This window comes from Carcharhinus amblyrhynchos, chromosome 28 (genome assembly GCF_965287045.1).
Source record: "Carcharhinus amblyrhynchos chromosome 28, sCarAmb.v2.hapA, whole genome shotgun sequence".
NCBI lineage: Eukaryota > Metazoa > Chordata > Chondrichthyes > Carcharhiniformes > Carcharhinidae > Carcharhinus > Carcharhinus amblyrhynchos.
The window spans coordinates 1,035,186-1,061,537 of record NC_137351.1 but is presented as its reverse complement, the minus strand read 5'-3'; the positions used below and the strand labels follow the sequence as shown (position 1 = coordinate 1,061,537).

The window sequence follows — 26,352 nt, the reverse complement described above, 5'->3', positions numbered from 1 at the left end:
CACCGGGGGGCAGCAGTGAGGCAGTCCTGGGCCCGGCCACCGGGGGGCAGCAGTGAGGCAGTGCTGCAACCTGTGCCAGCTGCTGCTGCAGGTTAAACCTTTTGGGCTTTAACCTGGTGTGAGGCTTCTCACTGCGTCCCCCACAGCCAGCAGCACAGAGTGAGAACCTTTATTTATTAATGTCACAAGTGGGTTTCCTCCGGGTCTCTGGATTCCTCCCACAGTCCAAGTTTTTTTTATGTCCATTCACGGGACACAGTAAGAAGTCTCACAACACCAGGTTAATGTCCAATAGGTCTATTTGGAATCACATGCTTTTGGAGTGCTGCTCCTTCCTCAGGTGAGTGAGTGATTCCAAACAAACTTGTTGGTCTTTAACCTGGTGTTGTGAGACTTTTTACTGTGCCCACCCCAGTCCAACACCAGTATCTCCACTTCGTGGGACATGGGCGTTGCTGGCTGGCCAGCATTTATTGCCCATCCCTAGTTGCCCCTGGAGGACAGCTGAGAGTCAACCACATTGCTGTGGCTCTGGAGTCACATGTAGGCCAGATCGGATAAGGACCTACGGATCTACTTCCCTCAAGGACATCAGTGAACCAGTTGGTTTTTTTCCGACAATCGACAATGGTCAGATTCATGGTCAGCAATAGATTTTTAATTCCAGATTTTTGTTATTGAATTCAAATTCCAGGATCTGCCATAACAAGATTCAAATCAAGGTCACCAGAACATTAGCTGAGTTTCTGGATTAATAGTCTAGCAATAACACCACTAGGCCAGCACCTCACCGCATGTCCCTGTAAAAAGGAAGGATGAAGATGGCAAGAGTCAGGAATCCTGGATGACCAGAGAGAAATTGTGAGCTCAGTGAAAAAGAAGAAGGAGGCATATATAAATTACAGGAAATTGAAAACAGGTAAGGTCCTTGAAGAATACAAAACTAACAGGAAAGAACAGGGATTTCGGAGGGCAAAAAGGGGCCATCAAAGATCCCTGGCAGGCAGGATTAAGGAGAATCCCAATGTTTTTATGCATATATAAGTAGGAAGAGAGTAGCTAAGGAAAGGGTAGGTCCATTCAAAGACAGTGGAGTGAGATGAGGTAGGTGAGGTCCTTAAAGAGCACTTTATATCAGTATTCCTAAAAGAGAAGGATGAAGTGGAGGGTGAGCATAGAAAGGAGGATGTTGCCATTCTAGGACATGTGCAATAAAGAGAGAGGAGGCACTGGAGGTTTTGAAAAAGGTCCCCAGGGCCAGACAGGATCTATCCCAGAATACTGAGAGATGATTATTCACACATTCAACTTGAAATCCTGAACACTATCCAATCACTCAGCACTCACACAAAAACTTTAGAAAAATACTGTTATAGAGAATAGCGTACTTTTACAAGTTCTAAACAAAAACTTTCATCGTTCATAGTCAAATGTCAGGCTAATTGTAGGATAACACTTATTTACTGCCTATAAATAGTGTTTTCCACTCCTGAATTGGAGTTTAGATGAGTTCAGATAGTTAGAGTCAGATATGAAGATAATTGCAGAATCCCCTCAAAGAGCTGAATGATCAGCATGTCAAAAATTTGGACATTTGTGGTTATTGCATCAGAAAATCCAATTTCTTTGTATTTGGACTCAGATTTGGGTGTCAGTCTAAGAGGCTTTTTAAGATAGTACCACCTCCAAGTGTAAAAACATTTCAGAGCTGCTGACTTCGTCTGCAGTCAATACTCTGCTGTGGTGTTCTTTGCGGACTGCCCAGTTCCTTCTGAGTCTTGAGATAATAAAACTCCTTATCTCAAGCCAGTTTTAATCACATGATAACCATCCAGTGTCCAGTCAGATGGATTAAAGCTAAAAGCCTTTGTGATGCAATTTGAGTTAGATTGGTGTCTTTCACACTCACTTGTGGATAATTGATTTCTTCAGCTCTCCTTTTGTTGGATTGCAGACTTAGGAACAGGGAGTCTGGAAGATCCACTGATTGACTTTGGAGTGAATCAGGAATTATGGCAGGTGTGAATTCCACAGTGAGGTGCTCTCTGGGTACGTCCATTCAATTCCTCTCCACTCACCTGACAAAGGAACAGTGTTCCGAAAGCTAGTGGCGTTTACTACCTAATAAACCTGTTGGACTTTAACCTGGTGTTGTGAGACTTCTTACTGTGTCCATTCAACAGGGGATTCCCGTGCCATAGTTATTCAACCTGGAACTTCACAAAAACTTGAGATAATCTGCATTGATTTTGCAAAGTCAGCAGACCAAATGTTAATTATTCTAGCCACCTTGTGAGAGTCCATTCAAAAATAAAGATAATTCTAGAAGCTTCCTCAGGAACACAGACAAAGTTTGAATTCTGAATAGGAAATGCTTTCACTCACCATAACAATTTTTACTTTTGTTTTGCTTTTATTTCATTATTTCCACTTGTCAATGTTCTCAGCTAATTAGCTCAGAGAGCTGCTTAATTCATTTTTGGTGTCTTCAGACCATTTATTCTTCAATTTCTGCACCTTAATTATTTAACATTATTTCCCTATTGAGATAAGGGTCAGCCTATGTATTGTTAAATATTTCAACAAAGCCTTAACTGCAGTCTGCATATAATGATTCTAGCTTCTTGGCCTTGCCTCCTCTACTAAAGATAATGATTCATGCAGGTGGAATTTCTACTATCTTGTCTAAGCCAACCTCCTCATATGTGGTCCTGGCCATAAGATAGTGCAGTCTGGGAACCCATGATAGCTGGACCTGATCATTTTCGAATATAGTTATTTCTTGTAGAAGTCATTGGAGATTAATTAAAAAAATGAGAATTTCAACTTTATTTCTCTACTTAATTGAAAGATGCTAAAGCTGATTATAACATTCACAGTCCTGGTTCTTTACTCCTTATATTAATAGTGCCAAGTCTGAAGTGTTGTCTTCTTATATCATAATTAGACTTTCTGATTTGTATCTCCTAATTTTGTTCAAGTTTCCTTCACAATCATTTCCTCTTCAGTCCCCCTTAAAGTTCCTTTACTAGTGTCACAAGTAGGCTTACACTAACACTGCAATGAAGTTACTGTGAAAATCCCCCAGTTGCCACACTCTGGTGCCTCTTCAGCTACACTGAGGGAGAATTTAGCATGGCCGATGCATCTAACCAGCAAGTGTTTCAGACTGTGGGAGGAAACAGGAGCATCTGGAGGAAAGCCATGCAGACACGAGGAGAAAATGCAGACTCTGCACAAACAGGGACCCAAACCAGGAATCAAACCCAGGTCAGTGGCACTGAGAGGCAGCAGTGCTAACCATTGTGCCATTGTGCCACCCATAGTTGTCTAACTACAAACTAAAGCAGAAATGCTTCTCATGGTATGCTTTTGGAGCTCATTGAGTTAAAACCTAATATGTTTCCTATGTTTGAACCATTAACAATGCAGAGACTATTCCACGTGCAGGCTCACTAATGCCATAGAGAGTTAATGATATGTTCCCTTTTTTGCATTCAATGGATCTCCAAAAACCTTACAACACTCTAATGTCTTGGAAACTGCATTAATACATAATGTACAGTGATCAGCTGACACACTAATACTTTCTTTTTACTCAGTAGTGAACCTTTGCTCATATAGATTTCACAATGTTCACAATACTTACTTTCCACAACATTAAGTATCAGTTTCCATCCACTTTACCAATTATGTGTCTGAATGGAGCCTCATAAGCCTCTACTTGATATCTTTCCATTCCATGGAGGGGGGGGAGCGGGGGCACGGTGACACAGTGGTTCGTACTGCTGCCTCACAGCGCCAGGGACCTGGATTTGATTCCTGGCTTGAGTCACTGTGTGGAGTTTGCACGTTCTCCCCATGTCTCTGTGGGTTTCCTCCGGGTGCTCTGGTTTCCTCCTAAAAGACATGCTGGTTACGTGCATTGACCCAAGCAGGTGCTGGAATGTGGCGACAAGGGGAATTTCACGCTGGCTTCATTGCAGAGCCTTACTTGTGGCTAATAAATAAACTTTACTTTTTTCTTTGAATGCATTGTTTGCTGAAAGTACTCATTTAAAATGCAGGATTTTCTTTGGTAAAATAGACTTTCCTCAGATTTGACAAGGATATTTCTGCGCCTTTATTAAACACCTCTATACTCTTAAGTCAAAACAACGCGAGCCATTAAAGACCTTTCAACTGTCTCTGCTACAAACTCTCGCTGACAACCCTTATCTCCCACCATAGTGGCTTTTGCCATCTAGTTAGTCATCCTTGGCCTCCAGCTATCCCTCCTGTTTTCCCTCCCAAAGCCGCCTTCGCACTGAAATTAGCATTGATTTAAAAAAATCATTTCTAATTCTTTCCATTTCAGATGAAATGAGGTCGACAGAAACGTTATTCCCCCCACCCCCGTTTGTCTCTCCACCGATACCGCCTGAACCACTTGAGTGCAAATTTATTCAGAGGTTTTTAACTTCAGATTCCTAGCAATGTTTTAATTTTGTTTTATTATAAGCAACAAATAAGACTCAAAAAAGCTCTCGCATGTGCGTAAAATGAGACTTAAAATATTCTAGGATACGCGCAGAAAAGAAGTTGAATGATTTATGTATTACGAGTGTTGGAACATTACAATGAGCTCTGGATAAAAGAGGGATTTCAGGAGAATCCCAATACCTCATCCCTTTTATTCTTTCCTGCTACAGATCTCCATTCAGGGATGGCAGCCGGATATTGAGATTTTCTTCGGAAATGGGGGGCCTATAGACATTAATCATCGTTCTGCTAATCTGTGTCAATGGAACAATGAGCAAGAGAGCGGTGCTATCTTTAAAACATCTCCTTGTTTGAATGATTTACGCATGAGGCTGGAATTGTTGGGGATTCGGTGCCTTTTGTGGGGGAAAGACCGTAATGAAAGAGCTCAGGAAATCTCCTGCTGTCGAGGCACTGGGGATGAAATGGAAACATCGGATCGCTTGTTTTGGAGTCTTTGGAGGGAGGGGGGCGTTATTTGTAATGTGGAGTGACGCATGTAGACAGCGGGCTGACGCACAGGAGTGGATTTGAGTCCAGCCCTCTGGAAGCTGTCAGAGAGAGAGAGCAGTTCCCAGCACCGAGCCCTCTCCACCAGCCGCAGCTACAGAGTCTCGCTGCGCTCTCCAAGGTGCTGAAAGCCACAGCCGGTTCACCCGCAGCCCCAGAGGCGGTCAGAGTGCTGGAGAGCTCCCGGCAAAGGACGTCGAGATCAGCACCTTCTTACCCCCGGCTCCTGGCCCACTCTTTCTCCAACAATGACTTCCAAATATGCAGCGTTGGCACTCTGTCTCCAGGCGCTCTCACTGCTGTCATCCCAGATCCAGGCATTCCCTACACCTGCAGGACTGAAAGGTAGGTCCAATGCAAGCAAAAAACACCACACGCACATACACACACACACACATTCCTGATGCACCCGGGTGTGTACTTAGACCATCTCATATCTTAAAAAGACCGCAGTTGAGCTCAATTTGGTCTCCCAGTTCAATATTCTTTCCTGCAACTATATTTGTGTCAGATTCTGACACTGTTGTAAATGGGGTTGGATTGGATGGGGTAAGGGGTGTGTGTGTATGGCAGGGGGGGGGGGCGTTGTTGCTAAGATTTCCAATTTGTCCGATTTTATCACAATAAATGTACAGACTGCTCCACCCAATGTTGAGGTTGCAGTTACTAGAATCTGTTTCGGGTCTCGGCAACTACTTCGCGAAGATTTCAACCGCAGCCTCCAGGATTGTTAAGAAACATTAACGGAGCTTTTTCCCGAGGTGAGGTTAGAGATATTTCCCCCCACATTATTAAAGAAGTTAAATAAAAAGGTTAGTATTGCCATGCAACTTCAGCATTGAGTGTGGACTGGGGCCACTGGTGCATGAATGGATGGAACAAGAGCTTCTCAAATCTTGACCTGAAAATAGTTATTTTCTAATGATGAAACGATTCCATGTCAAGCAATGCTGCCAATCTGTGTGTCTTCATCAATAATGCTGTTACAGTACAATCCAATAGCCTGCAATAAAGCTAACCGCCACACTTGCTGGTGAGGCAGACTGGAACTTGCTGAGAAAAAATTCATTGTCAAACAATTGGTAGAAATTGGCTGAAATCAGATTTTTAAGTGTCAGCGTTCCAGATGTTCCTGCTGTCAATAAATGTTGCTCATTTAATAATCAGTCTGAAAGGTGGAGAGCTCATAAAGGAGCATTTGCTTTATCTCAATCACAGATAAAATCATTGCTTCTTCCATTTATTTCAGACAAAGCTGAATACAATCGGGAATTGTCAGCGGAAAAACCGGTAGAGGAACAGGTCAGTGATTTTAACATTATAACACATTGCTTCAAGAAACAAACCCCGATATGTGAGTTATATTTTCACCAAAACAGTCTTTATCGTTTCATTGAAGGTGTTAGCGAGTGTGTTGCAAGGTTTAGTCCAATTCAAACCTCGTCATTTTGGGATATTTGTGGGTAAGTGGAGTCAGGGTATTATAATGCGTGAATCTGAATCTGAACCTTTTGGTGTTAATTCTCTCCAAGTGGATTTGGAGCAACTTATCCGGAAGGTAATGTTAATATTCACTTTTGAAATGTTTTTTTTTGTCTCGCTCCAGATTGCTGAAGCCGGACGGAGCAGCCAGTCAACACAAACAGGTTAATTCTGTTTTTTATAAAGATTTTGCACGGGGTTGACAGACAGAAGTCAGCCGTTTGCTCCAAAAACCTAAAACGGATAGCACAAGTCCATAACTAATACGCCTCATCCTGCCCCTACATCTTTGCAAATTCTTCCAGTCTTACGCCCAATATCACATCCTTTTATTCTCCGGCCCTTCCCCTTCACCGGAATAAAAGCAAAATACTGAAAACTTCAAATAGAAAGAGAGAATGCTGGATAAACTCAGTGGGTCTGGCAGCGTGTGTGGAGAGGGAAACAGTTAAGGTTTGGATCCATATAACTTGTACAATTTTGTGTTTTTCTCTCTTTTGCCCTTTGAGTTTATCCAGCCTTCTCTTTTTTGACTTCACCAGTTTAAGCTCAATTCGTTTGAAACCCCTTTACATTTCTATTCTTTTATTGCCTCTTTCTAAAAAAAAACTCAGAAACACATCTTCCCAACCGAACCCCACTAATCCCACCCTCCATACTTCAGTTTCTTCCCTAGTGCCAATCAGTGGAATGTTGAAAGCGTTATATAAATTCAGGACACTGCTATTCTTTTCGCTGTGTTGATTACATAACTCATGTGTCACAGGTAGCTGCTTCCTTGGCTATTTTCCACATTTTGCCACCACATCCATTTGTTATCCTTCCAGAGAACAGAGCCTTGCAACTGAATGATTCGGCTGCAGATGATTTTCTTCTGCTCAAGTCCTTGGCTGAGAAAGAAAGGAGTCAGAAGAGAGACCAGGCTACAGGAAACACCCTGGGTGCATCCTCACCTACCTCTGGCAACAGTGATTCAACCAAAAGCAGAAGACTAGCAGAGGACTATGGCGATTCCACCAAAAATGCAATGGATTACAAAGATGAAGGTCTTGCTATTTTATGAATTTTCTTTTTGCCTTCCTTCCCCTTGTGTGGAACACATTTGGTGCCACTGTGCCACAATGGGTGGTCTGGTGACACAGTGGTTAGCACTGCTACTTCACAGCACCAGTGACCTGGGTTTGATTCCCGGCTTGGGTCACTGTCTGTGCAGAGTCTGCATGTTCTCCCTGTGTCTGCATGGGTTTCTTCTTGGTGCTCTGGTTTCCTCCCACAGTCCAAAAGATATGTTGGTTAGATATATTAGCCGTGCCAAGTTCTCCTTCATTTATCTGAACAGATGCCAGAGTGTGGCAACTAGGGGATTTTTACAGTAACTTTATTGCAGTGTTAATGTAAGCTGACTTGTGACATTAATAAATAAAATTTAAATAAATTAAATAAATTGGTTCCACACAGATCTGACCTAACTTTTAGGAACAATGTGTTTGAATGTCATAGGTTCATCATTATTGTTGCATGAATTTTAAAGCAAACTCAAAACCTTAAAACATTATTATGACCCAATGATATTTACCCTTGCAGATGACCCCGATGGTCTTCACCAACTGGACGGGACACCTTTAACAGCTGAAGACATTGTCCAGAAGATCGCCAACAGGATTTATGAAGAAAATGATAGAGGGGTTTTTGATAGAATCGTCTCTAAGCTCCTAAACTTGGGACTGGTAGGTGCCTGAAGCTACACCAACAATTCTAAACATGTTTTTTGTTATCAAACAAGACAACACATTTTACCATCTACTCATCATACAGGCAGAGAACAAGAACTGGATAATAGAATAATCTTACATCCACTCGGGTGAACGACTCAATGCCATTCTTCTGGATCACTGAGGCACCACATGTGCCCCAAGGATAGGGACCAATAATTGCAAGAGAATCATATTTAATATAAAAATTGAGAATAAATGAGGCATTCTTTGAAGACAAATGTCATGGCCATACATCTAAAACCTTAGAAGAGATGTTATTTAATTAACAGCTGAATTCCATGGGTTGCAGGTTAGGAAAGGCCAAAGGCTACAAGGAGCAGAATGAGGCCACTCAGCCCATCGAGTCTGCTCTGCCATTCAATCATGGCTGATGTGTTTCTCAACCCCATTCTCCCATCATTTCAGTGTAACTTTTGATTCCCTTACCTATCAAGAACCTATCTATTTCTGTCTTAAATGCACTCAATGACCTGGCCTCCACAGCCTTCTGTGACAAGGAATTCCACAGATTCACCAGCCTCTGGCTGAAGAAATTCCTCCTCACCTCGGTTCTAAAGGTTCGTCCCTTTACTCTGATGCTATTCCCTCAGATCCTAGTCTCTCCTAATGGAAACATCTTCCCCACATCCACTCTATCCAATCCTTTCAGTGTTCTGTAAGTTTCAATGAGATCCCCTGTCATCCTTCTAAGCTGCATTGAGTACAGCTCCAGAGTGCTCTGATGCTCATCGTACATCAAGTCTTTCAAAATGGTGGATTGCTTCATTTATAGAATGAAGGCAGATTACATTTTTATTATAAAAACAGAATACCATGGATGCAAGAAATCTGAATTTTTTTAAAAAGTGCTGAAGAAAGTTCTTTAAAGAAAGGTCATTTTGCCCTGGAAGGATTAACACCATTCCTCTCTCCACAGATGCTGCCAGATCTGCTGAGTTTTTCCAGCACTTTCTGTTTCTATTTTATATTTTTATCAAGTGGAAATTTTTAGCAGTACAGGATAGAACAAAGAACATAGAACATAGAACACTACAGCACAAACAGGCCCTTCGGCCCACAAGTTGCGCCAATCACATCAACACCTACCAATCTATAGACCTATCTAAAACCCCCAATCCCATTAAATCCCATATACTCATCCAGAAGTCTTTTAAAAGACCCCAGCGAGTTCGCCTCCACCGCCACTGACGGCAGCCGATTCCATTCACTCACCACCCTCTGAGTGAAAAACTTACCCCTAACATCACTTCTGTACTTGCTTCCCTGCACCTTAAATCTGTGTCCTCTCGTAGCGACCATTTCAACCCGGGGAAATAGCCTCTGAGAATCCACCCTATGTATTCCTCTCAACATTTTATAAACCTCTATCAGGTCGCCTCTCAACCTACGCCTCTCCAGGGAGAAGAGTCCCAGCTCCCTCAACCTATCTTCATAAGGCATGCCTCCCAATCCAGGCAACATCCTTGTAAATCTCTTCTGCACCCTTTCAATAGCTTCCACATCCTTCCTATAGTGAGGCGACCAGAACTGCGCACAGTACTCCAAGTGGGGCCTGACAAGGGTCTTATAAAAGGATAAATATAGTTATTTGAGGGCAGGATGGGGGGTGCGGGGTGGTGGTAGAGAGATTAATGTCAACCTAAAGGAGATGGAATGAAATTTCCCAGACAGAAATGCATATCACTTGCGTTTCTAGAGAAAGAATGCTTCTTTATTATTTGCAAGTTAGAGTTTTTGTGTGGCTCTTTCTGCCTGCATAAACATATAGAATTAATAAAAGTGTAGAAATAAACAGTGTCTGCACATACGGATATAAAGATGGAAGGTCCAATGGTCAAAGAGGAAAAAGAATTCCGTTCCTTTGTGTTTCTATTTCTCTCTTACGTTTCTCCTGATTTCTGGGTCCTCCTGGTGAGATTGTTCAGTTACCTTTCTTCATCCGCTATGGAATGCCTTTGTCTTTATATTTACTGGAGTTTTACCATTTTAATTGCTGTCGTTTCTTCCTGGTGATCTGTGCCCCTTGCTTGTTCTTTAACCTTATTTTAAAAGGTTGTGTGTATGTTGCAACTGGTATTTTCTTGACTTTGTTTTCAGGCAGAGTTCTATTAAATATCAGAAACACTACAAACATTGATTTTATGTCATCTGCAATGTATAATAATAGTTTGAATTGTAACCTAGTTTAGTACAGATTTTAAGGAATGTTTTCCACCACACTGTAACTTTATCTGAACCCTTCAATTTAACTGGAACTCCTTACTTACTTCCTCTCCCCCCCAGTCAGTCAATATTTCATCCTATGTAACACTGAATTCTGTCAACCAGGAAGATCTAAAATTCACTTGCTGCTCTCTGCATAAATAGGAGCAGGAAGATTACTCATGATTCCCCATTATGATCACTATCTGAGAAAATGTGAATGTTGGGAGGGAATGTTTAGGATGACATGGTGGTTCGCACTGCAGCCTCCCTGCGCCAGGGACCCAGGTTCAAATCCAGCCTCGGGTGACTGTGTGGAGTTTGTATGTTTTCCCCATGTTTGCACGCGTTTCCTCCGGGTACTCTGGTTTCCTCGCACAGTCCAAAGATGTGCGGGTTGGGTGGATTGGTCATGCTAAATTACCCCTTAGTGTCCCAAGATGTGTAGGTTAGATAGATTAGCCATGGTAAATGTACGGGGATAGGGCAGGGTGATGGGCCTGGGTGAGATACTGTGTCAGAGAGTCAGTGCAGACTCAATGGGCTGAATGGCCCCTTCCGCACTGTAGAGATTCTATGGTTCTAAGAGATTCAGGCTTCAATAATATGTCCTTTATGGTCAAATAGATGTTCAAGCCTTAACTAACCCTCCAGATGAAGAAAGGTCATTTGACTAGAGTATTAGAGGATGCCAATTGGCTCTGGAGCTGTACAACAGGAACCAGTGTTTTATTTTTGGGGGTGAGAGCAGCGTAGTTAGACAAAAAGAGAAAATGAAACATTATTGTTATACTCGCTACTTATTTATGCTGATTATAATCTCATATGTTCTTGTTCCAGATAACAGAAAGTCAAGCTTACAATCTGGAGGATGAGGTAGCAGCAGCTTTGCAACAACTTATTGCCAATGAAGCTAGTAAGAATGAAGTGGAGGCTGGAAATATTGATTACCCGAGTATGAAGGTGGACGATGATGTGAATGAAAGAGAAGAGGAGAGAATGGCAAGTTCATAAAAGCAAATTATAAATTTACTTCCCTTGTCTGAGTGGAGCGTATTCTCCATCAAGAGGGCTATATTTACCTTCAACCCAGACTGAACAGGTTCGATCATTATGTGGTCAGGTCACTACTAACATGCTAATACTAACATGAACACAGGAAGTTTGGCTGACTGTTCCTTCAGCACGAGCTGCCACTCAATCATATCACAGCTGATCTGATCTTTGACTTAACTCCAAATTGCTACCTGTTCCCTCTAACCCCTGACTCCCATTGTAGTTCAAAAATCTATCTCAGCCTTGAGTATATTCAGTGACCCAGAGTGCACAGCAGAAAACTCCAAACATTCTTGAGCCTCCGAGAAAAGAAATTCCTCCTAATCTCCCTTTTAAATAGTTCTGAAATTAAGCTGCCAACAGTATGGATTTCCCCATAAGGTGTAAAACCCTTTCAGCATCTCACCTTACAATCCCCTTCAGAATCTTGCATGTTTCAATAAAATCACCTTTCATTCCTCTAAACTCCAATGAATTTAGGCGTAACCAGCTTCATGTTTCCTCCTAAGACAATCTCTTCATCTAAAAGCTGCTCTCTTTGGAGGGGTATTGATCAGTCATAGAAATAATAGAACCCCTACAGTGCAGAGTTTTCTTGATAGTCCTTAACTAACATCACCAAAGCAGATTTTGGTTTTATTATTCATTCATGGGATGTGGTGTCCTCGGCTGGGCCAGCATTTATTGCCCATCCCTAAATGTCCTTGAGCTGTGTGGCTTGCTAGGCATTTCAGAGGGCAGTTGAGGGTCAACCACATTGCTGTGGCTCTGGAGTCACATGTCGGCCAGAGCAGGTAAGGGCAGCACATTTGGTTTTCTAAAGGACATTAGTGAACCAGATGGGTTTTGTGATAATTGACAATGGTTTCATGGTCATCACTGGACTTTTTAAAATGCCTTATAGATTTTATTGAATTCAAATTTCACCACCTGCTGTGGTGGGATTCAAACCCAGGTTCCCAGAGCAATAACCCTGGATTGTTAGGCCAGTGACAATACCACTACACCATCATCTTCCCCCTTTTCTGCCGACTTATGCCGCTTCTCCAAAGATGTTTGTGTTATGTTGATTGGCCATGCTAAATTGCCCCTTAGTGTCATGGAATTAGAAGGGTAAATACATGGGGTTACAGGCATAGGGCCTGGGTGGAATTATAGTTAGTGCAGACTCGATGGGCCAAGTGGTCTTCTTCTGCACTGTAAGGATTCAATGATTCTGGGATCTTGATATTAGAAAATTGTCTTCCAAGTTTCCCTTCAACAATGACCACATTGCAGAAACAAAATGCTTATTATTCATAATAATTCAGTTGTGACACAATCCTGGATATCCTGACATTGGGGATATGCTATTTCAATGTGAGTTCTTTGTTTTCTTAACTTGTCGCATTAAAGTTCAGTTCAGCTATGTTGTGGCAGACAGGCAAACTGCAGCACCAAAATACTGCATGATGAGACCAAAAGGACAAGGATTCATGATATCACCACCAATAGAAGTCCTTTTCTAAGCCAAATGACTGCAGCTAGCTGGTGAGCGGACACAAGTGCCTCCTCGTAGAGGTGGAGAGAATGTTGATGCATGACTCATTCTTGTGACATACCTTCAGGTGAAAAGATTTCAGAACTTGTTGCGTTTCTAAATGGGAACTCTGTTCAATGTAGCTCAAAAATGCATCCAGCAAGGAAAAAAATACACATGCAATGCCCTTGTTTTATTTTCAAAATAAGACATTAATTATAGCATGAGCTGTATTATATATTTATATTTACCATTCAAAGAACTACAGACACTGGATTACCTTCCATCTGCAGTCCCCATCAAACAGGAGTTACACTATCATATCTTCAAAAAAAAGGAAACTGAAAATATACTACACTTGTTTATGCTTTCCAAGCCAGACTACAGTTCGAGACAGAGAATGAGTGGTTGTTGTTTTCAGGATTTTACTAATTCACTTTTTAAACTAACAGCCAAGAGCCAGTCTTTGTTCTTCATTCCTTCAGTCCTCAGCTCCTCTAAACGGAGAATCATCATTACTGATGGCTTATCTGGGTCAACATCAAGAATTCATTTCAATGGGAAACTCTGAAATGAACCTAAATGCCACCATTTTGTTATATGTTCACTAATTAATACCACTCTTGTATGTGTTAACTTAAGGAAGCAAGGAAGCAACCACCTCCTCAAAACTATATTTTTGGGTGTTATGCAATCTCCTTCGCAAATATCTACTTCTCAGGCAGGGACTTGGGAAGAACAAATTAAATCAGCCAATGTAAATTCCCAACCCAACACAGAATGTGTTGGCCACAGGAAATCGATTTCATTCAATCTTGATAGTTCCAGCTGTCCCAGTATCCACTGCCTTTTGGTGGATGACGTTACTAATGTCTTATCACCCTTTATGTGCAAAACATGTTTGAAGTTTAAAATTAACTTATTGGTGTCACAAGTAGGGTTACATTAACACTGCAATGAAGTGGGTGGCACGGTGGCACAGTGGTTAGAACTGCTGCCTCACAGCTCCAGGGACCTGGGTTCAATTCCCAGCTTGAGTCACTGTTTGTGTGGAATTTGCACGTTCTCCCCGTGTCTCGGGGGTTTCCTCCCGGTGGTCCGGTTTGCTCCCACAGTTCAAAGACATACGGGTTAGGTAAATTGGCCAAGCTAAATTGCCCCTTAGTGTATCGGGATGCATAGATTAGAGGGATTAGCAGGGTAAATATGTGGGGTTATGGGGATTGGGCATTGATGGGGTTGTGGTCAGTGCAGACTCAATGGGCCGAATGGCTTCCTTTTGCACTGTAAGGATTCTATAAGTTACTGTGAAAATCTTTGAGTTGCCACTCTCTGGTGCTTGTTCGGGTACACTGAGAGAGAACTTAGCACGGCCAATGCTCCCAACCAGCACACCTTTCGAACTGTGGGAGGAAACCCACACAGACAGGAGGAGAACACACAGATTTTGCACAGACAAGCCAGGAATTGAACCTGGATCCCTGGCACTGTGAGACTGCAGTGCTAACCACTATGCCACTGTGTCACTGTGCTGCACGTGTTTTTTGATTTTGCTCCTGAATGGTCCAGCTCAACTGAGCAGATGCTTATGAGAATATATGTAATTTTTCATTGTCTCACTTTCCACAGAAAATTAGAAAACCTAACAAGAATGCAGATGACCTTGTGAAAGAGGAGAGCGATGCTGCTCTGGGTAACAATTGGGTCTCAACCAATAACATGAATCAAAGAAGTAGTGCTTCTGCCGCTGATGATCTGGATGACCTGCAGTATTTCCCAAACTTCTACAACCTACTGAAGAGTTTAAACACAGGTAATGGAGACACTGAGAGAGATTTTGGGATAGAAATATCAGCGAGGTTAATAGTGCTCACCTTTACAGGTAAATCAGACAGCAATTCCCAGTGATACATCTGTGCAGTTCAATGGTTAAATCAGGAAGTTGCTGTCCAAGGTGTAAAGGTAAAGTTGCCATTGTCTCAGATGACCAAAGGCTGCTCTCCCCTTTGAGGGGGGAGAGCTGATTGGTGGTGATTTAACCTGAGGATCTGAGGGGCAAGTTTGAGAAGGCGGAATCTTCACAAATAACCTCAGCTGGTATGGGGATTGAATCCATGCGGTTGGCATCACTCCGCACAATTAACCAGTTATCCAGCCTATCGATCACTGCTCCTCCAAAAAGCTGTGTGAGAATGATATCTTACCAGAAATTCATTATTGAAATACATAGAGCGACACAATGTTGCTATATTTTCCCATTATACACACACTAAATTCACCAGAAAACATTACAAATTATTAATTCCAGTGTAACTTTTTTTTAGTTTTTCATTGTATTGAAGTTTAATTTACAACATTGTATTAATTAGTCTTATGAGATGTGCTCTTACATATTTCTACAGTAATTTGATTTTAAACTAGTGATATTAAAAAGGCTTTCAGAGAAGGATGTCCATTTATGACATCTTTAAAACAAAACTCCTTTTGCATATACAAATTTTGGTGGCATTCGAAGTCTTAAATATTGTCAAAATCCTGCTATTGAAAATTAACCTTTAGAAGTGTGGAGTCTCATTCCCTCAGATTTTAATTATTGTCGGAGATTTAAAAATGTTTTTTCTTCAATTTTTCTTTCTTTCCCTTTCTTAATCAAATCTTTCTTTTGCTTTCTGTATTTGATGTAACACTGAAACATTACAACTGCCACCCCAGTTCACACCCTGCGCTGTTTACTAACAATTCTTCAACCTCACTTGACTAGGCAGATGTACAGTTATTTGGTCTGTTCAGACAGATCCCGCATTGCCCCAAGAATTGCTGTATATCTGTCTGCTGTCCGACAGGAACACCCAGACCAAGAATCCACAAATCTATGGGAAAGTGCAAGAGGGAATCCTGGCTAGCGCCATTCTTTCACTGCCTTCTACAAATTCCAGCCCATTAGTTTAATCTCAGAACTCAGATTGTTACTTTAATTATTAATGCCATCTGATATTAATATCAGATTATAGTGTCACAACTGTAAAACTAGGTTTCCAACAGTGACAGTGATACAGTAGCATTTAATCCAGGAATTACTGAATTCATCTTTTGTAGCAAGGAAGTTCTGACAGCTGTCAATCTGAAAATGCCTGGGTGAGTTTGGCTAATTGTTACAAATGAGTTTTAGTAGCAAGGAATTGTAAGTAATATATTGTTTTGTGAACCAATATTCTACATCATATTATTTATAATGTGAGCGTTGGACTGAGGTGAGAAGATGGGAGGTCACAAAACACCAGCTTCTAGTCCAACAGGTTTATGTCATATCACAAGCTTTCGGAGCTCTGCTCCTTCGTCAGGTGAATGTTTTGAAAACTTGTGATTGTCCTTTAGGGAAGGAAATCTGCTGTCCTTACCTGGTCTGACCTACATGGTACTCCAGAGCCACAGCAATGTGGTTGACTCTCAACTGCTGTAAGGCAACTAGGGATGGGCAATAAATGCCGGCCAGCCAGCGATGCCCATGTCCCACAAATGAATAAATAAATAGGAAATTAAAAGTCTAAGGATGACCATGAAATTATTATTGATTGTTATAAATATCCAGAGCAATGTGGTTGACTCCTAAATGCCCTCTTCAAGGTAATTAGAGATGGGCAATAAATGCTGGCCTGTATTTATTGGACTATAACCTGGTGTCATGTGACCTCTCATTATTTATAGGGGCAGTATTCATATCATTCAATTGCTGAAAAAAAATGGAGAACAAGAGTCAAAAACAATTAATTCACTTCAATCAGACCATCCCTGTTCTGTTCAAAATATTGAGATGTGCATTTTCAATGAACATTATTATGTTCATTGGTCTGTTGAAAGCAAATGTTAAATACAAGTATTACACAGCACATCTAATAATCTCTCGTTATCACAGAGCAAGATGCAAAGGAGAAAGAAACATTAATAACTATAATGAAGACTTTAATCGATTTTGTGAAGATGATGGTGAAATATGGAACTATAACACCTGAAGAAGGTGTTTCATACTTGGGTAAGAATAAATTTAGTACATAAACTACATTACTACAATAAGGGGAGGCAATAATGTATTGCTATTGTCACTAGGAATGACTCAGAATAACACACTAGGGATCTGGGTTCGAATCCCACCATAGCAGATGCTGAAATTTGAATATCTGAAATTAAGAATCTACTGATGACCATGAAACCATTGTCAGAAAAACCTATCTGGTTCACTAATGTCCTTTAGGGAAGGAAATTAGCCGTCCTTACCCCGGTCTGGCCTACATGTGAACTCCAGAGCCACAGCAATGTGGTTGACTCTCAACTGCCATCAGGCAATTAGGGATAGACAATAAACTGGCCAGCCAGTGACACCCATGTCCCATAAATGAATTTTAAAAAGTCTAAGGATGACCATGAAATTATTATTGATGTTATAAAGACCCATTCGGCTAACCAACATCTTTCCTTTTGGGAAGAAAATCTGCCACCCTTACCTGGCCTGGACTATATGTGACTCAGGTCCCATGGCAATATAGTTAACTCTTAAATGCCCCCTTCAAGGGTAATTTGAGATGGGCAATAAATGCTGGCCCTGTCAGTGACTTCCTGGGCAGAATTTTCCCAACCCATTTGCCACAGAAACCATAGTGGGGGGATACAGATCACGTAAAGGTCCATTGACCTGGGCCGGGGATTTCCAGTCTTGGGGTGAGAATGGGCAGAAAATCCCACCAGCTCTTTCCATGAATGAATAAAAAAAACTTCTCCATGGGCCTAATGATCAAATATGTAATGGAACATTAATGTGACTGATGTAATGTTGCATTTTCTCTATGACTGGTTTCAAACTCTGCGGTGATCGTATTAATCTGATGGGTTCTTGTTCAATTGCTTTTGAGGGTCAGGTAGAAGTTTCAGACAGTTTCCACTTTAACATTTTTACTTCTCTCTGGAGATTAAATTGCCGGTGTTTATTGTGTACAGTCTGTTTACAGGAGAAGGCTGAATGGATTGAAAGATCCTTTCTCATTTCCTAAACTTAGACTGCGAGGTTTACGTCCAGCTGGTGTTTTGATAAGCGATGCTACAATTCCATTGTAGTGGATGCTGTTAAAGTCCTAAACTTAGAAAACTGGATACCATTTCCCAAAATATCCTCAATCAAACATGGATGTCTTCTTTCTTACATCAGCATTCTAGAAGTATATCTTAAAATGCGGCAAGCAGAGAGTTCAATTATATTTCTAAACTAAATTATGTAAGCCAATAGGATAATTCAGAGAAGAGATATGAATAACATCTGCAGGAAAAGAGTGGTCAAGAGTGGAAATGAGTTGGGGTGGCACAGTGGCATAGTCGTTAGCATTGCTGTCTCACAGCATCAGGGACCTGGGTTCAATTCCAGCCTTGGGTGACTGTGTGGAGTTTGTATGTTCTCCTCATGTCTGAATGGGTTTCCTCTGTGCTCTGGTTCCAGCCCACACTCCAAAGATGTGCAGACAGGGTTGATTGGCCGTGCTACGTTATCCCTTAGTGTCCCAAGATAAATAGGTTAGGGGGATTTTCAGTGTAAATACATGGGGTTACAGGGTCAGCTTGGGTATGAGTTGGTGCAGACCCAATGGGCCAAATGGCCTCCCTCTGCACTGTAAGAATTCCATGATTTTAACACTTGTGATGGTTGGCAAGAGTAGAATAGCAAAGAGCAAAACCTGAGATTCACTCAAGATACAATAGATAACATGATGGGCAGAATTTTCCTGTCTTGAGGCAAGATGTCCGTTGACCTTGGGCTGGATTTTCCAGTCTTGGGGCGAGCACGGCTGAAAGATTCCACCCGATGAGGTGGGCATGTAAGTTTTTTTGTGGATTATCAGGTTAAAATGGGCAGAATGGTCTCCCTTATTTCTGCTTAGTTTAACTCATCCTAAAATCTTCTAAATAAAAGTTATCAGAACTCTTTCATTGTGCATTTAAGTTTGTATTGCAAATGGTACAAAGGCCAGCTCAAATTGTACTGAAGGCAAGACAAATCAGTAGGGTTCCAATGACTGATTTAACCACTGGGGGATTTTAAGAGGAAATATTAAGGAAGGTAAAGAGAGAGACAAAGAAGAGTTTTATTTCCGGTGAGTCTTTGGAACTCTCATCCCCGGAAAACAGTGACTACAGAGTCATTAAATATTTTTAAGGCAGTGAATATTTTTAAGATAGACCCTTAACTAGCAAGGGGGCAAAAGTTAATTGGGGGTAGGCAGATTGTGGAATTGAGACCACAATCAGAGCAGCCATGATCTTAATGAATGGCAGGGCAGGATGGAGGGGCCAAGTGGCAACTCCTGCTCCGAATTGGTTTGTTTGTACACAAGTTCATATGACAGCTTTGGAGCCCAGTAAAAAACTAAGTGCAACAACCAAAGCACCAAGGTTTCAATTTCATGCCATGGGGAGCTTGAGTCTGTATGATTGCAGCTTTAGAAGGAGCAACAAAGGCCAAGCTGTCCGGGACTCTCAATCATAACAAAACTGATAAAAAACAGAGAAATAAAACTGTTGCAATCAAGAGAAATAGATTGGGGACAAAAGGTGAGAAAGGGATTGTCCATCAGATGGCAAAATGTTTCTTAGTTGCACGAAGGAAACGTCAGAAAAGCATTCTCAGGTACAAGATCAGTGCTTCAGCACACTTTAATTTAAGGTGGAATTAAGAGTGGTTGAGAGTAAAAGAAACAGTTTGCATAAAAGCATCTTGGAAATGGAAGAGAAATGAAGTTAGATGAAATAATAAAGCCAGGAATGCTTGATAGAAACAAATACTCAACAGCAAATCTTCAGAGGTGAATGTCACTCGCTGCTGGATATATTTGTAAGAGACACAAATGAAGTATGTCTGAAAAATTGGAAGAACTATAATTTCCTTTTCCGCCTTCACAAAGAAAAAAAATCAAATGATAGTGATTGAGGATTTGGGGGCATGTCCAGGCTGAAGGCATGTTTCTGAAGCACTGTGATGAATGTCGACCAAAATGGTTTGTTAAGAGGATGGAATTGGATGATTAGCTGCCACGGTCATTGACATGAGAAAGGAACAAAATGTGAGTGAAGACAGAGCCCAGGGAATGCAATAAAAAGTCAGAGAATGAGGCATCAAATACAGCACAATTCAGCAATTTGAGATGTAATTAGATATAAATGAACAGAGTTCTGGTTTAATAGTGTGTCATTTGAGGTGCTAAATGTACAGGATAACGATGGATACTTCATCAAGGTATTAATGATAGAGTTCTTGACATATATAATACAAGTAACAGTGACAGTGCAAGAGCTACGCTAAAAAAAATTAAACCAAGAATTTCAGTCCAATATGACGTCAGCAGTTAAAGCTGCTTTAAAAATCTTGGGAAACAAGTACATACCCAGAACATTAGTCTGAAAAATTATGCTATACTTGGTAACTTTTCAGTTTTCACTATCAAGAATTAATAGGTGGCATGGTGACGCTACGGTTAACTGCGTATTAAACAATAAGTTGAGTGAATGGGCAAATATGTAACAGTGCCAGGGACCTGGGTTTGATTTCCAACTTAGATTCACTGACTTTGTGGAGTTTGCACATTGTCTCCGTGTCTGTGTGGGTTTCTTCCCACAGTCCGAAAGATGTGCTGGTTAGGTGCATTGGCCATGCTAAATTCTCCCTCAGTGTACCCAAACAGGTGCCTGAGTGTGGTGACTAGGGGATTTTCACAGTAATTTCATTGCAATGTTAATGTAAGCCTACTTGTGACTAATAAACAAACTTTAACTTTTAATCATTCTAGTGCAAATAAATTTACTTCAGTGCATTTTTGCAATGATTTTATATCAAACTCAGTTAGTGTGCAAAAATTAAAGCACATGGGATTGGGAGTAATATATTGGCATGGATTGAAAATTGGGCAGCAGATAGGAAACAGAGAGCAGGAATAAATGGGTCATTTTTGAAGTGACAAGCAGTGACTAGTGGACTCCTCCAGGGATCAGTGCTTGAGCCCCAGCTATTCACAATATTCATCAATGATCTGAAGGAGGGAACCAAAAGTATTATTTCCAAGTTTTCTGATGACACAGAAATTGATGGGAAGGTAACCGGTGAGAAGGATGTTCTGAGATTTCATAGTGATTTAGATAAGTTGAGTGAGTGGGCAAATATGTAGCAGACGCAATATAATGTGAATAAATATGAAGTTGTCCTCTTTGGGTGCAGAAACAGAATGGCAGAATATTATTTAATGGGAAATGTTGACATACAAAGGGACCTGTGTGTTCTTGTATAACAATCACTGGAAGCAAGTATGCAGGTACAGCAAACAGTTAGGAAGGCAAATGATATGTGAGCCTTCATTGCAAAAGGATTTGAGTACATGAGCAAGCATATTAAATTAAATCCTATTCTCAATATATAAAGATACAATTTGCTTTTTAAAGGTTCTGAAATAAAAGTAGAATGACTATGGTTGCTGGTAGTCTGAGATGAAGACAGAAAACGCTGGAAATATTCAGCAAGTCTGATCGAGTTTGTAGTGAGAGAAGGAGGATTAATGTTTCAAGTCAATAACCTTTTATCAGAGCAATGAAACCCTGTTTCTCACGCACCACAGATTCTGCCTGAGCTGCTGAACTTTTTTCCAGCATTTTCTGTTTCTATATTTCTCTGGAAGGATGTTTGGATAAACATAGAAACAGGAGTTTGGTCTTTCGGGCCTTCTCCGCCATTCAATATGATCATGGCTGATCTTCTCAATGTCATCCTCCTGTGTTCTCCCCAAACCCTTTGACACCTTCAGAGTCTAGAAATCTATCCATTTCCTTCTTAAATATATTCAGTGACTTGGCCAACACAGCGATCTGTTGGACCCTCTGAGTGAAGAAATTTCTCCTCGGAACCAGCGTCTAATATAACTGTACAGGGCCTTGGTGAGACCAATCCTGAGTACTGTGCGCAGTTTTGGCCTCCTTATCTAATAAAGGATATACCTGCCATAGTGGGAGTGCAATAAAGGGTTATCAGACTGCTTCCTGGGATGGCAAGATTGTGGCGTGAGGCGAAATTGGGTCAACTGGGTCTGTATTCACTGGAAATTAAAAGAATGAGAAGGGATCTAAATGAAAGATATAAATTTCTGACAGAGTTGGACAGACTGGACACAGGGATGTTGTTTCTTCCGGTTAGAGGGTCTAAGACAAGGGGTCTCAATCTCAGGCTACGGACTAGGCCATTTAGGACTGAGGTGAGGAGAAATTTCTTCACTCAGAGGGTCCAACAGATCGCTGTGTTGGCCAAGTCACTGAATATATTTAAGAAGGATATGGATAGATTTCTAGACTCTGAAGGTGTCAAAGGGTTTGGGGAGAACACAGGGGGATGACATTGAGAGGATCAGCCATGATCATATTGAATGGCGGAGAAGGCCCGAAAGGCCAAACTCCTGTTTCTATTTTTTATCCAAACATCCTTCCAGAGAAATATAGAAACAGAAAATGCTGGAAAAAAATTCAGCAGCTCAGGCAGAATCTGTGGTGCGTGAGAAACAGGGTTTCATTGCTCTGATAAAAGGTTATTGACTTGAAACATTAATCCTCCTTCTCTCACTACAAACTCGATCAGACTTGCTGAATATTTCCAGCGTTTTCTGTCTTCATCTCAGACTACCAGCAACCATAGTCATTCTACTTTTATTTCAGAACCTTTAAAAAGCAAATTGTATCTTTATATATTGAGAACAGGATTTAATTTGATTTCAATTATTATTGTCACTTGTATTAGCACACAGTGAAAAGTATTGTTTCTTGCATGCTATACAGACAAAGCATACTGTTCATAGAGTACATAGGGAAGAAGGAAAGGAGGGGGTGCAGCATGTAGTGTTAACGTTACCAATAGGGTGAAGAGAAAGATCAACTTAATATAAGGTAGATCCATTCAAACGTCTGATGGCAGCAGGGAAGAAGCTGTTCTTGAGTCGGTCGGTACGTGACCTCAGACTTTTGTATCTTTTTTCTGATGGAAGAAGGTGGAGGAGAGAATGTCCAGGTGCAGGGGGTCCTTAATTATGCTGGCTGCTTTTCTGAAGCAGCGGGAAGTGGTTACAGAGGCGTACATCTGAAGTGCTTGCAGGGAATGTAGGGGAATAAACTTGGATCTTCCAAAGTAGGAAATAAATGGGCTGTGGAGTTTGGAAGTAATCCATGAGGAGGGTGATTTTGCACAGAGACTGCATGGGGCAAGTTTGAAGGTCAAATGACTGTTTCTTGTTCTTTACTTTCTCCTACTCTTATTCCAAGTAACAGCCAATATTATGATGATGAAAAATAACCCAAGCATATTTGACCCCTTGAAAAATCAATTTACTTCATGTATCACATTAGGTACAAGCCTCACTGTGACGCTCTGGTTAAAATCGAGCGTCTAATATAACCAAGATCACTTAGTGAATATCTTACAACAGAAACTATTGATTACTGCATCTTCTTTCAGCTCTATCAATGTGCCTTAGGTTTTAACTATTTTCTAACTCTTCTACTAGAATATCATAGAATCCCTACAGTGCAGGAGGAGGCCAATCAGCTCTTCAAGTCTGCACCAACCACAATCCCATCCAGACCCTATTCCCGTATCTCTACATATTTACCCTGCTAATCCTCCTAGCACTAGGGTCAATTTAGCAATCAACCTAACCAACACATCTTTGGAGTGTGGGAGGAAACCGGAGCACCCAGAGGAAACCCACGCAGACACGGGGAGAATGTGCAAACTCCACATAGACAGTGACCTGAGGCCTTAACCTGAGACCCTGGCACTGTGAGCCAGCAGTGCTAACCGCTGTGCCACCATACCACCTGTACTATACAATATGGTAACTATCATATTGCATTATTATACAATTCACAAGAGAGAAAAGTAAGAATGTTTTGAAAAATAAAAATCATGCTGGACAGACATTGAAAGATTGGCAGATTAAATTCTTCAACTATCATTTAGGCTGTGCACGGTTCCGTCGTCCGTCAGTCACCATCTGAAAATTGCAGGCCTGGGATAAGAAATCAATCCTTCAAATGTTTTTCCAATGCAATTCAAAGTCATTGGAAAGTATGAGTGGACAGTTCTGGGAAGTGTGATTACAGTAATCAGGCTCCGCACAGCTAGAAATCAACTGCAATATTAAAGTGTCTGGCACTTGCAGGTGGTGAGGAGAGCTAGGAATCGTCCTGTGGCACAATTCACACGTCTTACACGTCTTCTTTTTGGCTCAGTGACATTGAATCCCTCATAGGGGAGCACAGAGAAACCTCACAGCGATTCCTTCAGCATCAAGTTCAATCAGCTACCAGCGATATCACTTTGAAATTCACCTTCACAATTGCAAAGGCACACAGGAGCATTATGATGCCATTGATAAATATAGCACATACACATTTTACTGGAAAACGTATCAAGTTCACATTAAATATTAATTTTATTGATGGAGAAGCTTTGCGGCCAAACCTTTAAAGTGAAGCACTTTAACAGGGCTACCTTCCTCAAACATTACAAAAGAGAGTGTTTTCATCTATTCTACACCCTATTTTCATTGACAGTACTGTGCACCATTTCAAGACTGATTTATTGATAGACAGTGAAAGCAGAAAAGCAAACATTATAAAATTGTTAAATATTAGTTGAGTGTCTGTTTCCACTTTAGTATTGGTTATTTTAGTCTATATTGAAAGAAGGTGATTTTAATGAAAATAGTCATTGCTACGCACACACCCTCAGCCTCTCAAGTGTTAGAATAGAACTGCAGAATCACTACAATGCAGAAGGAGGCCATTTGGCCCATCCAGTCTGCACTGACTCTTCAACAGCGAATCCCACCCAGGCCCTATTCCTGCAACTCCACATATTTACCCTCTCTGCCTACATACCTTGGGATAATAAGGGGCAAGTTAGCATGGCCAATCCACCTAACCTGCACATTTTTGAACTGTGGGAAGGAAATGGGAGCATCTGGATGAACCCCACACAGACATGGAGAGAACATGCAAACGCTACACAGATAGTCACCCGAGGCCAGAATTGAACCCGAGTCCCTGCACTGTGAGGCAGCAGTACTAACCACTGTCCCATCTGTGTTGGTTTAGTTCAGTTGACATCAGCATCATGACTGAGCCAGAGAACTGTGGATTTGAGGTTCATGCCAGCGGTTTGAGCTCCTAATTGAGGTTGACACACTGGTGCAGCACCGAGGCAGTCTTGGTACCATTCTTCAGATAAGACTTTGAACTGGATTTCCTACAGTCTGCTCATTAAACATCCAATATCGTTGCTTGAGGAGCAGCAAGTCCAGGTTAACATTCCGTTCTCAACCAATGCTATCAAACACAGATTCATTGGCATTTTCTTCATGTCACTAACGTTTGTGGGATCTTGTGGTAACAACGCTTGCAATACATCGTTCATTGTTGCTGATTGATCCTTTGAAAAGTTGGCTGGGAAAATGCAATGGATGTGGTGTACATAGCTTTTCAGGATGCTGTCAACAAGGTGCCACATAGGGGGTTAATACAGAAGAGGAAGGAGGATGGAATTATTAGGAAGCTAACAAATTGAATGAAGAGCTTGTTGGAAAAAAGGTCACAGTGTGGGAGTTAAGGGCAGTTTCTCACAGTGAGTGAAACTAGGTCAAGGTTTCCCACAATGTTCTCTGCTGCAAACTGCTTCCATCACTTCAAGTAATGAAATTTCTCCTCGTCTTAGTGTTAAATGGCCAACTCTTTATTATTACTGAGACTGAAAGTAGGTGGGGGTAGTCTGTTTATAGTGATTAAGGGATTTAGAATGAGAGGTCATTGGATATAAAATTAAACTAAAGAGATTTAGGATGGAACAGGAGAAACTTCACCGCTGTTGGGGAGGGAATTCCAGGATTTTGACTCGGAATCAGTGAAGGAACAGCAAAATATTTCCAAGGCAATTTACAGCTAGAAGAGAAGAGGTGAGGGTTTGAACCCATGAGTCTGAGATGGATTTGAACACCTCAACTTTCTTTATGCATTTCCACTCATATTCAATACACTCCTACAATATGATGCAATAAGCCATTGAATTGGGAAATGTAATTTAAATTATTTGTTACAAGGCAACATAATTGTTACAACTAACAATTTTATGTTCTGATTGTATTAATTTTGCTAAAAACCTGAATAATGTTCCAATATGTCAGGCTGATTAACTAAATCATACTTAATTCTAGAGGGCGGCACAGT

General features: G+C 41.2%; 1 protein-coding gene across 1 annotated transcript in view; it reads left to right on the top strand.

Moving 5' to 3' along the window:
- Positions 1-5,052: 5,052 nt before the first annotated feature.
- The window catches only part of scg3 (secretogranin III), a 36,447-nt gene continuing 15,147 nt past the window's right edge, over positions 5,053-26,352 (top strand). The window contains exons 1-8 of the mRNA XM_080214256.1: positions 5,053-5,376; positions 6,281-6,333; positions 6,638-6,677; positions 7,341-7,559; positions 8,098-8,240; positions 11,331-11,492; positions 14,695-14,878; positions 16,979-17,095. Of these exons, the coding sequence (XP_080070382.1) occupies positions 5,280-5,376; positions 6,281-6,333; positions 6,638-6,677; positions 7,341-7,559; positions 8,098-8,240; positions 11,331-11,492; positions 14,695-14,878; positions 16,979-17,095 (1,015 nt within the window). The 5' untranslated portion in view covers positions 5,053-5,279. The remainder of the gene's footprint in view (positions 5,377-6,280; positions 6,334-6,637; positions 6,678-7,340; positions 7,560-8,097; positions 8,241-11,330; positions 11,493-14,694; positions 14,879-16,978; positions 17,096-26,352) is intronic.